At 36.7% G+C, this 16,472-nt stretch overlaps 2 protein-coding genes and 1 pseudogene across 2 annotated transcripts; 1 reads left to right on the plus strand and 2 right to left on the minus strand.

Annotated features, from left to right (window-relative positions):
- On the plus strand, positions 230-1,909 carry LOC109224367 (calmodulin-binding protein 60 A-like; the record flags this gene model as incomplete). Its single annotated transcript, XM_019388948.1, has 3 exons — positions 230-409; positions 837-1,043; positions 1,182-1,909. Coding segments are annotated over 3 exons (990 nt in total), but the record flags the coding sequence as incomplete, so codon positions are not given.
- On the minus strand, positions 2,426-3,601 carry LOC109224649 (annotated as a pseudogene).
- Positions 4,515-13,832, minus strand: LOC109223749 (probable cyclic nucleotide-gated ion channel 16). Its single transcript, XM_019388167.1, has 6 exons — positions 13,215-13,832; positions 12,153-12,362; positions 9,461-9,765; positions 8,126-8,237; positions 5,962-6,198; positions 4,515-5,494 (listed from the first exon to the last, which is right to left on the minus strand). The coding sequence occupies exons 1-6, from the start codon at positions 13,638-13,640 to the stop codon at positions 4,736-4,738; spliced, it is 2,049 nt and encodes a 682-aa protein (XP_019243712.1). The 5' UTR covers positions 13,641-13,832; the 3' UTR covers positions 4,515-4,735.

Consider the following 16,472-nt stretch of genomic DNA (forward strand, 5'->3'; position numbering starts at 1 on the left):
CTGTATAATGAATCTGCAACATATTTAGAAACGAAAACCAAATTAAAACTCATTTATACTGAACTTAATGCATTTGTCGGTTTCTTGAGGATTAACATGGTAATGAGCTGTGCATAACTTGCGCCTCAGTGCAAATTAGAGTCGATACTTGGAAAACACAATGAATGAGATTGTGGTGGTAAGGCTTCAAATAATTCTCAAGTCAAATATGCAACATGGCACTATCTAACTTCCTGCTTTATTTGCAGTGTACAAGAAGCACCATCCTCCTTCTCTTTCAGATGAACTATGGAGACTGGAAAAGATTGGCAAGGAAGGAGCTTCCCATCGACGTTTGAGCAATGAAAGAGTCAACACAGTGAAAGATTTTCTGACTCTCCTCTATCTAGATCCTACAAGGCTTCGGAATGTGAGTTCTACTGCAACTGTCTTACATAGATAAATGGATTTAGTATACATGTTGCTTAAATGATACATCTATTTTTTTCCTTGTTGAATAGTGTAACAAGCATGACTGTGATAATGATGGACATATTTCCTAATGTTTGTGATTCTTTGGCAACCTCTGTTTCTCTTGGTTATGCTTGTTATTATTTTTCCTACCTTTGTTTCGCTTAGTGTGTTTTCTAGTTAATTGCTATACTTAGTGGATTAGCATCTTCTTTGAGCATCCTCTGTAATCCTTTAGGAGTTCGACAACAGAATTTTGCCTGTTTACACTCTGCTGACATTGCAATTTAGAAATTTGATAAATCTAGGTAAAAATACTGACGTGCTCTTGCGGTTTCAACAAGATTGACTAATCTTTTAAATCCTTTTCCTGGGAAATCTTGCAGGTTCTTGGGACAGGTATGTCCACCAAAATGTGGGAAGTCACGGTAGAACATGCTCAAACATGCTTACTTGACAAGAAAGTGTACTTGTACTACTCATCTGGATCTGTACAAAAAACTGGTGTGGTTTTTAACATCGTTGGACAAGTGATGGGGCTTCTTCCAGAGTGTCAGTTTGTTTCTGCTGATAAGTTGTCCGAAACTCAAAAGGCATGTACCTTTAATAAATAAGAATATTTGGTTTTATTGCTCTTTTTGTTTCTTCACGTACCAAGGCTTGATTCTTGATATGTTTATAGTTGGCATCGCTCCTAATAGGCAATGACTCCCATTCGTTTTACTTTTCAGGATGATGCTCGTAATTTGGTGATTTGTGCGTTCAGACACTGGGAAGAAGTAGTCTCTTTTGAGGATGAGTCTTCTCTTATGGATTGGGTTATGCAAATTTCCGCTGTTCAATTCTCCTCAAACTCATCCATGATGGGCAGTTCAGATGCCAATGACAATGTTTTAACTTCCCAGAAGATTAGCAGAACCGACTATCAGCATTTAAGTGCATCAACACTTGATATCATGCCATCCTTCTGTTCAATTGCTGGTTTCAGCAGCTTGGATGATTATGTCTTGCATGGTATAGACAACATGGATGTTAGGTTTGACCAACCGTTAAATTTTCCCGGTCAAGACGCCGACTCCTTGATGGCTGATACTGATTCTATAACTCCACCATTTTGTGAGGGTGATCATCTGCCTTTCTTCGACACTGACTATTCCCTTCCCAGTCCAAACTTTGCACCATCACCTGATCTACAGTGTGCTGTCAACAGCTTTCTTGCTCGTAGTTCAATTCTTCCCCCAGATAAAGCTCAACGAAGATGGAAGATGCTATTTAGTGTTCTAAGGTGGTTTTCAGTAAGGAGGATTGTAAACAGAAGAACCATCATATCTTGAACAGAAGTTCTCACTATGCTGAGGCAAAAGAATCTGTAGTAAATTGCTGCCCGGTGCAAAATTGTGTGCAGTAGTAGAGTCACTTAAATTTCTTGTGGACATATGTGAAATTGGGCAGTTAGCGCCAATCACTTAAACTTTTGAGTCTTGTGAATGGGTACACAGTCCTTGGCGCCAATCTGATGAAAAGTTATGTATATATTAGATCGATGTGTAGTGACAGCAGCTACCTTTGCTGCATTATTTATTTTGTGCAAGGGCATATTTCCATTTTTTTTTTTTTTTTGCGTTAAATTTTGAATGGTCAGCATTATAACAGTGAATTACTAACGACGGAGTAAATGAAAAAAGTATCGCGAAAAACTGGACGTTCCCTTGCTGACGAGCCTACATCTAAACCAGAATATTGCATGACTGACTGATCTTATCCAGCATCTTGATCTTGCCATCCTGAAGGCAAATAACTTTTTCTTGCACACAGATCTCTGGCGCTCTCTGTTTTTTCTTTTGAGTTATTATCAATTCGATAGTGTTATAAAAGAGTTCCTGGACTCTCTGTTCAGCCAAAAAAGGTACACAAGTGACATTAAAGAATAATTTCAATACCCAGAAAGAAAAAATAATAATTGCACTATTGCAGACATAACATTCAGTTGGGCAAAAAATTTCTAACAAATATCAGACGTTAACTTTTTACATGCCTATCTATCTAGTAGAATTGGTACCACCAATCATCTGGAACAATGTCTTCTATTCCATTCATTAGTGTTAGTTCCAAGAAGTTACTGTTATCTGCGTTAAGATCTGAGAAGTCACTGTTATATGTGTTAAGATCAGCTTCAGCACAATATTGCTCATGAATTCCAGGGAAGGATAATTGACCATATGCTTCTTCTTGTCGGCTCGCTGCTGTATTTGCTTCTTCTGTCATCACGTACACTCTGTTGGTGTTGGCCCCATGATTCTCCAATGTAGCTTCACCTCTGTCATAAGTGGTCAAAATTTGGCTATTTTTGTTAAGTCCTCTCAAATAGTTATCCTGTTGTTCAGCATACTCTGCCTTCATAGTCTGATCAGGTTCACGCAACATAGCTTCTATTACTTGAGCAACTTCTTGTTCCTCCATATTAACCCCATTCTTCCTATTTCTCTCTGTTATGTTCTTCTTTATTCGGCAGAGAACAATATCTTGTTTAGGAATATTGTTTATCATCCCCCACGTAATATTCTCTCATCAGCCAATTAATTTTATCTTGCTTTGATCCTTTACTACTCCTAGTTCGATAAACATAACTTTTTCTGAATCCCACAACAGTTCCCTTACTATTCTTGATAGGATCACCGCCGGTTTGGGCTTTCCATGTCCCGTTGGCGCAAGTTCGGCGAAACCTTTTATGTGATTCCTTCCGCTTCTTCAAAGGAGAAATAAAGTAGGCAATTTTCTCTTCGGGATGATCAGAAATCTCCCATGGTGGCCTGTCTCCATAGATTTCCCCAAGTCGAATAGGGCATTCACTGGGCAAAGACTCACCCTTCAAAAACTTTTTCAGAAAGTAGATCAACTCTGCATCAGTAGGGTAAAATCGAACACTGGGAAGCCGTGATACCATCGACATGACGGTCTTTGATTTGCTATTATGAATAAAGAAATTAAAACAAGAAGAAGAAAAGAATCACAAGAAAAAACAACCCTTGAATTATCGATGATCTGCTAGTGTTCTTTCAATGAGTCAGAGATTGACTCTGCTGTGAAAATACAGAGAGAACCAAGAAAATATAAATTCGCAGTGAAAACAGAGAGAGAAGAAAGAATGAATTATTACTACTATGGAAGAAGAACCTGAAAGAGTGCAGCGGCGGAAGCTAATGTTAAGGTTCTTTATAAATAAATTAGGTTTCTAAAATAAATTCACGCGAAAAGACTAATTTTTTAGGAAAGAACGGAGTTTAGGAAAAATAGGAAAGTATTTGATTTGACAGTGTATAAAGCTGGGTATTAGGAAAGAACACACGGTTGTTGCTTTTGGCGGGTAGTTTTCAGAGTATATTTTTCGGAATTACACTTGGGGACTCTAGTTATCTTACCTCTTTTTTCATATCAGAACTTATTTATTTTAAATTTTTAACTAACTTTGTCCTATCAAATACTAGGGATTTTTAAAAGTAACAATTGATTTTACAGGAAAAAAAATGAAAAATCGTTTTTTCCACTTTCATTTGCAAGTTAATTGTCTAACTCAACATTCTTTTCACAGAGAAGGAAAATCAAGTTGCTTTGTTTTTAATTTGAAGTTATTTTCAGTAAAATTAAAATTTATCATTTTATTAACTGACGAGAAAAGGAAATATAGGTTGCCACAACAATAAATGCCAAAGGTGAAAATCAGAATTTAACAATATGAATTTGTATGCTTCAAGAAACACCCTTTTCTAGGAAGTAACTTCACCCACCAGTAAAAGAGAATTATAGCCTCATTTTCTCTTGTTTGTTTACCTCCTTCGTTCTTCATCTCCCCTTTTCTGAGAGAAACTAATACTGTTATAGAAGTCACTGCAAGCCTCCATATAGAAAGAACAAAAAATGTTAATGTTTTTATAGTGTGCATATATAAATGCATATGTTTAATGTTTGTATGTTGTGTTCCATTCACCAATCAACATTGTTGTTTCACATTAAGTAATATTCAGACTGTCTGAGTATGGTTATTCACTACATGAAACCAAGGGGTGTCACTTAAGATGCCCTTATGATTAAAGCAAGCAATTAATTTACATTTGTGAAGTAGTTAACCACTATGTAGTAGTGAATGAATTGGTAGTAACGGTTTCTTTTGAATAAGAAGAAACATCAAAAAGTGACCTGTGAACAAGTAACAGGGCAACAAGCAGCCTAAAGACTAACTCTAACTTCGATCCAAAAACAAGAACTGATTCATCAGTGACTATGGCGTTCATCTTTGATCATCAGAAAAATCAGGCTCGTCAGGCTTAAAGAGTTTAGGCATACGTAAGCTGGATTCACCAGGGTCCACCCGTGCCACCTTGCCTCTTCTGGTGTTAGCAGCAAATCTTGATGCCAATATTGTAGCTCCAAGATGCTGAATACTGCTTTCTGTTGCATGATCCGAAGCATTGCCACCGTCATAACCAGCTTCTGGATATTCATGACCATAATCATCCTCTTGGTCCATCCCTCGTGAGTAGTACAGGCTTTCTTCTCTTGACAATTCCTCCGCTAGTTTTTTCCTCCGATAGCGTCTCCATGCAGCTTGTATGTAGCAAGCTCCCCATGTCCTCCATTGGTGTGAGTAGAACCGGAATGCATGCTGTAATTTCTTACTATGGAGGCGTCTGAACTGGTTTGCAACAAACTTGAGCTTTTCAGCTTTAAGTGCAAATGCTTCAACTTCTTTAAGGCATTTCACTGTTCGAGTTGAAATTGGAAGATTAACATTCGGATTAGGCACTAAGGCCCATGTTAGCAACTCTTCTCCACAAAAATCACCCTGCTTTAACGTAATGGAGTTGAAGAAGCCTGACCTTCCTCCATTAGTTGTTGAACTCTCAAGTTCACCTCTAATTATGAAAAGCATCTCATTCACCGGATCTCCTTCCCGAACAATATACGTGTCTTTCGTGTTCAATGATGAAACAAGGCATTCGCATATTGCATCTAACAGCTGATCATCCATCTGGGAGAAGAAAGGAACCTGTAAAATCCAGCAAGCATGAGGTTACTAAATAGGAGAACCATAAGAAAATCTTGGAAGTTCAAAACAGATGGTTGGTCATTTTTTTTCTTTCTTAGATGAGGTCAAGACAGATGGTTTATACAACTGAAATCAGTAGAAAAGAAGATTTTTGCTATTTATTTCACAAAAGTCGAGTCTTAAAACTAGCTATGCAGATTTCGTTAACCATGTGCTACTCTATTGTTTGGTGCAAAAGTGTGCGCAATAAAGAGAGCAAAGCTGCATATCCATAAACTGCATCGTAGAGCAATTGCCAACGCATGCTTAACAAGAGACCCACCTCAAGAATAGAAGCTCTCCACAGAAAGTTAAGCTACGAAGTATTATTAGCCAACAAAAAAGGAAGACCAAACTGCACGGCTCCGAATGATCGCAATGTTCCCCTTTGAGAAAGTACAAAACAATAATGAGACGGAAAAACTTACACGACGAACAAGAGCCAGGCAGAGGTGCCTCTGAATCTGGCGCCTTAGATCCAAGGGTAAGGAACGCAATATTTCTTCTTCCTCTACACCTCTTGTAGCTACCCATTTATACTGAACAAACCGACGAACACGATCTTGCAGATCTTCAGGCAGTTGACGGTGCCTCATCCACTCCTCTGTGTCCCTTCTTTTAACTCTCCATTGTTCAAGTCTTGCTGTCATGGATTGTAGATAGCTCTTCACAAAATACAACAGTAGAAGCAGTGTCACTTACAAATTCAACAAGATATTCATTCCCTCTGAAGTAGTTCCCACTTTGCACCCCCCATCCCCACCCCAGAGCCCCCAAAAGAAAAAGACGTATTTGATGGACATAACCTGGATCCTTTTTTGATGAACAAGTACACAAGTCACTAGCAATGAATTTGTCAAACGTTGCTCCGACAAGGCAGTTTAGGTGCCGCACCCGAGTCGACACGACACTAGTATGGGTGTGGGTATGAGATCCGTACCGGATCTGGTCAAGCAATTTTGGGTACTTTGACCACGACGGATGAAAAATTCGAGACGAGATACAATGTGATTCCCGAAATCAAAACCAAAACTAGGGTAAATTTGAATAAAATAGCATACCTTATCTAGCAAATCAAACCTTTACTTATCTATAACTTGAGGAAAAAACAAAAAAAAGAAATCCACATTTTACAAGCTACACTTAAGTATTACACCAAATTTCTCATAATTTAGAGATTTACTTTTTTCTTTTTTTGAATTATTTTTAGCCAGATCCCTGCAACTGTATCCATACTAGGATCCGTATCCCTAAATCTTAGAATATACATCTCGAAGGATCCGACCTCTATATCCGCACCCGTGTCGGACACCCGCACCCGTGTCCGAGCTACTTAGTTAATAAAATTTAAGGTCAACAGCCATAGTTGCAACCTTAACTCAAATAAGTAATTACTGTAATGCTGTACATTGGTCATCAACAAGAAAACTTCAGCTTTGTTAAGTTGTATCAAAAGATAATACTGAACAACAATGGGTACATAAACTATGTCATTGTCTACCATTTCAGAATCCTGCCACCTAGTAGTTCAAAAAGAAACTAACCACTTCCTGTACCAGATGGTCCATGGAAAACAAGAGTTGTGAGGACCGTCAAAAGTGAAAAATAAGAGCAGACTCAAACCAAAAAGTGTTCTCACTTTGAGATATCTGGAGATTAGGATAACTTCAGCAAGTTGGACACAATCATTTGCACAGATTAAACTTGGCTGTTAATTTTTCATACTTTAAGGTATGTGCATTCACAAACTTACTCAAAAGAAAAGGAGTTTCCTAACTCAAAAGAGAAGGAGCTTTCTGTGTCCATGAACTAGTCGTACAGTCCCATGGTTTAAATTCCCATTCAGAGCAATCAACCTCACACCCCCACGCTGGAGGGGAGAGAGAGAGAGCACGCACGCGTAAAGGGCTATCAGAGTAAAATACCAAGATGCTAATGCATGGTACATGGTTCGGATATAGTCAAACAAATTCTCACTAATTGATCAAGATCAGTCCACAAGAACCAAGGGACTTAATCAACGGGCTGATACTGCTTTTGTTTTATTTTATTTTGAACAAGGACTAATAATCTTTTTTAACACTATTTCTATGAAATTTACTGCAGAGTTATGTTACATGCAATGCTAACCTATATAAGTCTCCTTGTCCCATTAGCTATTTCGCTTACTTTATCAAGTTCATCACTTATTGACAACTCAATTGAAAACCAAGACTATTAAGTTTTCAGGTGTTTCATAGTGCATCTATCAAAAATCTAGGCTTCTTATATGATGTAAGATCTCTTCGTCTGACCTCTCTCTGTCCTTGTCAGGTATATTGAGAGCGTCTTTTACTAAATCTATATTTCTCCAAGGGTGGATGCATTCGTTGATTTTCCGACAAGTATGATTTCATGAAATAAGAAACTCAACATTGTCTATTTCAAGTTGTCCACTTTAAAGTCCATCTCCCAAGTTTTCCTCCTTTTAGTCAATATCCAGTAGCTTAAATTCATCAACGTACATCAGAGACTAAGCAATAGTGTAAAAGAATAAGAAGAAATGTGAATAAGAAAACACATCGTAATTTAGTTTTTCACATGAGAAAATACCTGCATGTTGCCTATCAGCAGTGCAAAGAAGACCAAACCCAGAAGACAAATAAGACTGGAAAAGAGCGTCTCAACAATGTTTATGCTTGTAGTTATACTTTGTCCATATGAACTGAAAATCAAGATATTGAAGGATCCGTTAAGCATAAATCCTAATGAAATATGGAAGAAAAAAAAACTTTTGCAATAAATATCTTGCACTTGTCACCAATATCTTTTCAGGGTGACACAAAGGAGAGTGAGTTCCAAACCTTGCCGCTACCTAATTAGCCCCAGAACCACCATTTAAGCTAAACTAGCAGGTCATGGACTTTTCTCCACATTTTCCTTCTAAATGGCCCCTTAATTCATATTACCGAGGAAAGTTAAGAGAAAAAGGAATTACCAAAGAAAGTTGCACAGTTTTTTGTGTCACAATGCCATTAAATTTTCATTTTTATTTGTTCTCAAAACAGTTAGTGCAATGCACCCACATTTTTATGCCACAGTAACATCCATCTTTCATTCAGTACATAATCAAGAAATGCTTTATAAGCTTTCCATAAAGTCCTGCAGACTAACTCATGATTGGCAGGGACAAAAATTCTTCATAAGAAAAAATCAAGAGAAAATTAAATTTAATATTCCTACTATCACAAGTTCGTATACTAGAATAAAAGATGAAATGTTTCTTGCCACATTGAAGACTCCTTTCTTTTTTCTCGCAAGGAGTAAAAATTGTGGTCCAGTACTTCAACCTGACTACATGAAGTATAAGTTGCAACTCAGATACTTAAAATTGAGTGAGAGAGAGGGCTATTATTTAACAGTCCAATATCAGAACGGATATGGAAGACCAAACCTGTTGTCTAAGCCAGGCTTCTCTTCAACGAATTATTATTATTATTATTATTATTATTATTATTATTATTATTATTATTATTATTATTATTATTTTGATAAGACAACGAATTATCTATATAATGGTCAAAAATCGTATGACTATGTTTATGTATATGACAAATATTAATCTTCAGCATGCTTGGTTTAAGTAAATGCACAACTCTGATGTTAGGTTCTGCTCCAACTTTAAAAACAAGTTTGCGAAGATGAAGAATTTGCTTTACAGTTTTCTGACAACAGTTGAAATAAATATTTTCTGAGGAGAGAGAGTTCTCAGCTGACTCACGAAGACTAGTTCCTGAACAACTTTTCAGGCCGACTTACGATCTACCCACATGTCATTTGCGAAGTATATTTCGACCACTTGATAATGATTCTATCTTCTAATTAAGAAAATTTAGAAAATAAATTAAGACAGAGAGACCACAAAGGATTTGATAACAAAGAGAATACCTTAGGCTCTTTAAACCCCACCATAGGCAGTAAAAATATCGATCAAAGATGCCAGCAGATGTAACTTCTTCAGTATTTGCATCACCAAACATTCCAAACTCAAAGCTTATATCGGCATTAGCATCGCAATTCTTGAACACCTCAGTGGTTTCCGACCACTCCTGACGCCCAGGTTTACCAAGTGATGAGCAATCAAGGTAGTCTTTATAACAAGCTGGAGCACCCTCCTGCTGCTTTTCACACTCATCCTTCCAGCATGAAAAGTGCCTCTCAATAGCCATCAGATACCATATAGCTCCTAAAACCTGCACTGACAATTCAAAAACCAGATTAATCACTGATTCAATCTCCAATGAATTAGAAAATATAGTCTGAAAGGCTGCAGGTGCAACTTTTCAATCCAGCTTAAGGAGAAAAGGCGATATTATGTTATGGGTCATAGCAATATCATAGCATTTATTATATCTAACAATGAAAAAGACGTCTTCGACATAAGAAAATTTTTGCTGCTAATTTAGTTTCTTCACTTTTTCCTCTCTTTGCTAGCGCACAATCAGCAACAACCACAATATACATCACCATAATATTTCATGCAAACTCAACTGCAATATTGTAGCTACTACCACCGAAACTATTGCAACATCTGTGACCACTAAACACCCACCTTTGTTGGTTTTCCACCCGGTTGTTGGTACCCGCTTTGGGGCCCGACTAAATCTGAATTCGCATGGAGAAACCCTACTTTGGGGGTAAAGCGCTCCCTACCAAAGCCCAAAGGCGACTACATACCCAGGGCTCGAACCTGAGATATTTGGTTAAGGACAAAGGAGTGCTTACTACTCCACCACAACTATTTGATGGTCTAACACCCACTTACTACACCAGATGGGACTCTAACCTCCTCAAGCCCTCAAACTATCCCATATTCCGACTTCCTGATTCACTGAAAGAGCAAATGTGTGTGGACATCCTGGTACCATTATCCTTCATTTACCAGCAGGACCTCTTTTAAGGCATAAATCATGGAGATATATTTCAACAGCATTGGCGGTGAGACTTAAACTTATGATATCTATCTACTTAACTTGATAATGAGTTCTATAGTTCCACATCATTTAAAAGCTTGAGTTGCTTGGGAAATATTAAATTTAAAGCTTAAGGTTTCAGAGAAGAATTTTTTTTATTTACTTATTTAATTAGGTCTGTAATAACAACCACATAAAATAATTGGCATGACAAAAAAAAGCACTACAAAGAACTGAAGCAAACCTTATTGTTGAACTACCACTGTGACATTTTCATCAGTAGCCTAAATCAGTGACTTATAGTCCAGGAGTCAAATTACAAAGTCTCGCTGCTTCGTAAGGTGAGGTATTTTCACCATCTGTTAGGTGTTGAGAAGATCCAAATCTTGAAAAGATAATGAAAAATTGCTTTTTAATTACCAATGCTATTGATTATGCTGACAAGGATTAAATATGACAATTAAAGCAAACGTGAGTCTGGAGTTTGGATAATGGATAGATAGCTTCTAATTTGTCAGTTGAGAATATCAACGTGGGGAAGAATGCATGGAATAATGGTAGGCAAAAGAGGTATCACCAAAATGTGGACTTGGAACATTACTTGTAGATACTACTTTTGTTTCTTTCAGTCAACCAATTTCCAAAGATTTTTCCTCCAGAGGACCATCACTTAAAGGCAAAAACTTTTAAAACCTGGGAGCTTTCCCAATTATATACACGGTAGAGTTAATACCAATGACATGCTATAGCTAAACCTGTTAGCGAGCTCAGCTCATATCGGCATCACATGAGTAAGGAGTGTAACAAGCCTGTACTTTGTTTACATTGCTCCTTAAAAAGGAGATATCACATAAACTATAGGTTTTGAGGAGTCCTATCATTCGTTATTTGTTTTTAAGTAATAGAGCTTTGATTTAAGGCAACAAGGGAGGGATAGTCTAATAGTAAGACGCTCCACATCCAACCATAAAGTTGGAATTCGAGTCACAATGGGGCAAAGTGGGAAAGGACCAATTGGGAATGGGCAACAAATTGCATTCAGAAAGATTAGTTCACACCTCTCAAAACTATAATTCATGCTCTGAGAATTTATAGTTGATGAATTCAAAGCCTATAGTTGCCCTTAAAATCCATATTTGGTTGAGTAATGCCCAGACCTGATTTGTGCATTCTTTATCACTGTACAGCTTTCTTCACAGCCTGGTCCTCAAACTGGAAAAGTTTACTAATTTGAGTTTAACTGACAGCTGAAAGGTGAGGGTCAATCACAAAATCTATTTGACATGTGTCCCTTCTTCATCCGTTCTAAACTTGCCACTTTTTCTAATCGGTCAACTTCCATTCACTTTCATCCACTAAAATAAGTTGATTTTTCCCCTGCCTGCTATTGTGCGCTAGTGACACCTTTAGTCTGTCCAAAATATGTTATGTCTTGTTTATGGGTTCCTAATTTAGCTAGAGGTCTATTTAATGATATCATTTCCAGATTAAAATGAGATAAGCAGAATATGGTTTATTGACTAACTTTACCTTCTCTTGTTGATTTTAGAGTTGTCAACTGAGAGGTGGCAATGACCAAAACAAGGATCTGAATTTAGGAAGGGAGGTGCCTTGTGCACTATTTTGATAAAAAAGAAAAAAATACTATCAAAGACTGCAGAACTTACATGACCTGCCAGCAAGTACAGGAGGAGATTGTATGCTGCACCAGACCAAGCTGTCTTTGCCACAACACCTGTATTCCTAATAATCTTTGAATTTAAGGGGAAAATGACTAACAATCTTGGCACATACTGAAGCATAATAATCAAAGAGATGGCATGATTAGCATGAGTGGCGGATGAGCCATTCAATGGCATTATAAACCAAATAACAATCTGCAAAACCAAAAATAAGACAAAGTTACTATTCATCATACCACCCTCAAACTAATAAACATACTTTTCCAATAAGGCATAATAACAAAATTTGATTTCAGCCTTCAAGTCCAACTATGTTGCACAATGAAAATATTTCACAAAAAGAAACGGTTGGGCGTGCGAACAAAAGTCCCACACTGGTAGCTAAAAAGAAAAGGAAGCTACAAATAAGGTGTTGGGATAATCTTAATGGTGTGAGGTCTTTTGGGAAAAAACATGCAGGTTTGGCACAAAGCAGATAGTATCACATCATATTGAGAAATATCTTTGGGTGACAATGGTTTCGGGGGACGAGTATGAAGATAGCAGAGTGATGGCAAAAGGCTCGCTTACTACCTTTTACCAATCGCAAAGGTAAGTTGGAGTACAAACACATAAGAACCTATCCTCTGGGCTTCGGTGACTACAAATACTCGAATAATGTGAGTGGCACGACATTAAATCTTCAAATAAGCCCATGAGGTAATGGGACATGTGAAAAATAGTTCGGGGGGCTTGGAGATGGACCATGTGGAACTTAATTTGAGAGGAAGATTGTTGGTGTGCGAATAAAAGCCCCACATTGGTAGCAAAAAAAAAAAAAGAAAAGTAAGCTACATATAAGGTGTGAGGCCTTTTAGAGAAAATCGCACGAGTTTGCCCTAAAGCAGACATTATCACACCGTGTTAATAATATCATTGGGCTGGCTTAGCCCAGCTCGAAACCATGGATTCATTCAAATGCTAATCAAGAAGTATAACATTAAGAACAAATTATTATGATTACACCGATGACAAAGAAACATGATATAATGTATGTAATAGACTAACTTGTGGGAGCGGGAGGGCAGCAGCAAGATCAATGGCAAAGTCGTTCTTCACGTAACGGATAGCAATCAATTTCTGATCCATCACCAGCTCACCCTTACCAAAAACCCGGGTTTTCTTGGAAACAAAAGCCGTACGGAACTTCATAATGATCTGAAACAAGGCGAAGATATCAACCAATACGCGAAAAGTTAATATGGTGTATCCCAAAACATTATCGGTGCTCATGCAGGTTTCGCGAATAATTGGAAGCAACAAAAAAAGAGGATCAACAAATAGACCGACAAAGGAAGTGAACAAGAAAATGTGGTTCCATCTGGCAACGAACTCGCCATTTGGATCGAGAATTTGTTGCCACCAGGGCTTCTGACGGTCGTAAATTAAGGAAGGTTTGGAGAAACGGTGGAGGTGGTGCTGGAGAGTGTCCATTTTTGGTTACAGAAGAAACCCTAGGACAGAAGGTCGATGATTGCCATGGAGATTTGAGTATTATCAATGGGTGGAGAAGGTAACGGAGAGCCATTACAATGGAATGCTGCATTGCGAACACGAGGAGTTGTGTCTGAGTCCCCGATATGTGCGTGCAGTTCGTTGAATCAGCGCGCCAAATCAAAACCCCCAACTCACTTAAAACAGATTAGTACTAATATCATAACGGGAAAAGGGCTAACGTATCCTCAGTTGCGGGATATTGTCTACATTTAACCTCTATTTCGACTAAATTTAGCCCTACTATTACTATCCGGCCAAATTTATCTCTATCATCAGCAAACTTTAAAATTTTCCCTCTGTCCATTAGGTGATCTAGAATCTCCCAAATTATTTAAACTAAGCCGCTTATTCTTTTTCTTGATCCACTATTTTCGAAATAATTGTCATTTACTTGCTTTCTTAATTGAAAAAATAAATAAGAGAAAAAATATTAAAAGTACAATTATTAGTAAGTAAAGTATAGTAAATTGAAGAATCTAAATTAAGTAGCTTGTCTGATTTCCAAAAGTATTTGCAACATTTCAACTTTAATGAATTCGTTGCACCAAAGATATGGAGACTTTGCAAGTATTAGTGACAGAAGTTGAAGTTACTTGGAGACTTTACATTATTGAATTCAAAGTTGCTTTAATCAAATGTCGACGCATTATGCACTCTTAAGTTAGTCAATCAAACTCTATACTAACCAAACAACAACAAAATATATTCGAATATACATGTACATATATGATGATCAACTGCATATAATATACAATAAATAAACCAACTGAATTGTACGGTGTGTATATTGTTGAAAAATAAATAAAATTTTAAATCAATTCCAAACTCATTATCACAAGAAGAGAAGTGGGTGCGTTGGCAATTAAAAATATCCATGGACAATTTGTATTGTCTAGTACCTGTAGCATTCACATCCAGTAACGGATTCAGGATTTAAAGTTATGGGTGCTAACGATACAATTTCCAAAAGAAGAGAAAAAAGAAATTTAATTGTGGGTGCTACTCTATATATTTGTATAATTGCCTATGCAAATTTACTATATATGATTAAGGGTTTGGATCAGCTCCAGTAAAGAACCCTCCAGTATTTTTCAATGGCCTCTTTGATTTTTGCCACATGTACACTTAAAATCGAAAGGTCCAAATTGCATCCGTCTTCTTTCTTGAATCTTGGATTTTCCAACATAACCAGTTACCCAATACTGAAAACTCATTTTATGCCTAAGTAATACATCTCTTTTAGGATCAAGCCACAACTGCAGTGCCAAATAGACTACTCCCTACCTCCATAGCACTTCTACCTTTGAACAAACCCGTAAATGCACGTAGGATCAAGTTAAGAGTTTAAATTTATTGTCCTTGGAAAATCCAGGAAGAGACAAATAGAAAGGTGATATTGGAAAAACGTTTTGAACTAACACATAGAGAAAACTACAATGGAGAAGCAAAGTAAAGCTTATGTAAGCAAGGGTAACTATGGGTTTAATATTCTATTAAAAACGGTTTAAGATGGTAATAGAGCAGAAAAGCGAATTTTTTCAAGCCATGGAATTATTTAAGGATTGTTTAAAGAGAGGTCTAAACGTCTCCCGCTGAGAGAGAACGGAAGCAAGAGGAGATGCAATTTGGACCTTTCGATTTTAAGTGTACACATGGCAAAAATCAAAGAGGCCATTGAAGAATACTGGACGGTTATTTACTGGAGTTGATCCAAACCCGATTAAAGGTAATGGGTGCTTAAGCACCCACAAAAGCTAATGTAGATCCGCCACTGTTCATATCAATAGTAATTTTTGAAAATAGTGGAGCAAGAAGAACAACAAGTAGTTTAATTAAAATAAAATTAGGAGATATTGAATTACTTAACAGATCAAGGAGTAATTTTTAAAAGTTTTGCGATGGTATAGGTAAATTTTGCTGAATAGTATAAGAATAGGGATAAATTTAACCGGATAATATGACATAGGTTAAATGTAAATAATATTTGAAAATAGAGGGCGTATATTTGACATTTCCCCATTATAATTTACCTAACTGATTGAAAAGCGCTAGCTAATTTTTTTCGGTCACTCAATCACTTCTTATTGACTTGCCAGGTGTCAATTTGAATATCTTATGTAACCGAAATCGATCCATAAGTTAACCTCAAAACATTGGAAAATTAACATTTACATTATGTGTCCAAGAACTATTGTTTTTCTTAGCATCTCGTTGGTTCGATAAAGTCATACTAACAAATAAGAGGGAAAAGGTCCAAAATTGATTCTGTGATTTGCATTATGGTTACTTTTATCTTCCGTTTAAAGTTGGGTTTAATTATATCCTCGCCATTACAGAACTGGCACACAATTACTCTTATTTTTCGACTTAACTACCCGAATATTACAAAATAAATAAAAAAGGTCCACAATTGCAATTGTGGATTACAATATTATCCAAACTTGTCTCTTTAATTATTTTTGTTCACGAGTTATTTTATGTTGCTTATATTCACAGCATTTGTTTGATGTGAGATATAGGCTTGCTTATAGTTAATTCAGTTTGAAAGATTTTAAATATTCCTCTATAGTGTACTATTAAAGTTTACTATTTAAATAACCTTCCTATAAGAGTCTCAAGCTCATTAATTCAAAAAAAAAAAAAAAGGTTCCATACTACTTATAAAAGGATAATTCCTCTCGGTCTTGATGTATTTTAAATTTTACTGTGATAAAAATGTTATTGTTTGCTCAAAAGTTATCACATATCTTATGAGTATAAAACAATTTA

Source organism: Nicotiana attenuata, chromosome 3 (assembly GCF_001879085.1).
Source record: "Nicotiana attenuata strain UT chromosome 3, NIATTr2, whole genome shotgun sequence".
In the NCBI taxonomy this organism is placed as follows: domain Eukaryota; kingdom Viridiplantae; phylum Streptophyta; class Magnoliopsida; order Solanales; family Solanaceae; genus Nicotiana; species Nicotiana attenuata.

Coding starts and splice junctions, on each gene's coding strand:
- LOC109223749 (XM_019388167.1), bottom strand. CDS start 13,640: ATGGACACTCTCCAGCACCACCTCCACCGTTTCTCCAAACCTTCCTTA. Junction 8,238..9,460: donor TGGGGTTTAAAGAGCCTAAG/GTATTCTCTTTG, acceptor CTTGATTTTCAG/TTCATATGGACAAAGTATAA. Junction 5,495..5,961: donor GCCTGGCTCTTGTTCGTCGT/GTAAGTTTTTCC, acceptor TGGATTTTACAG/GTTCCTTTCTTCTCCCAGAT.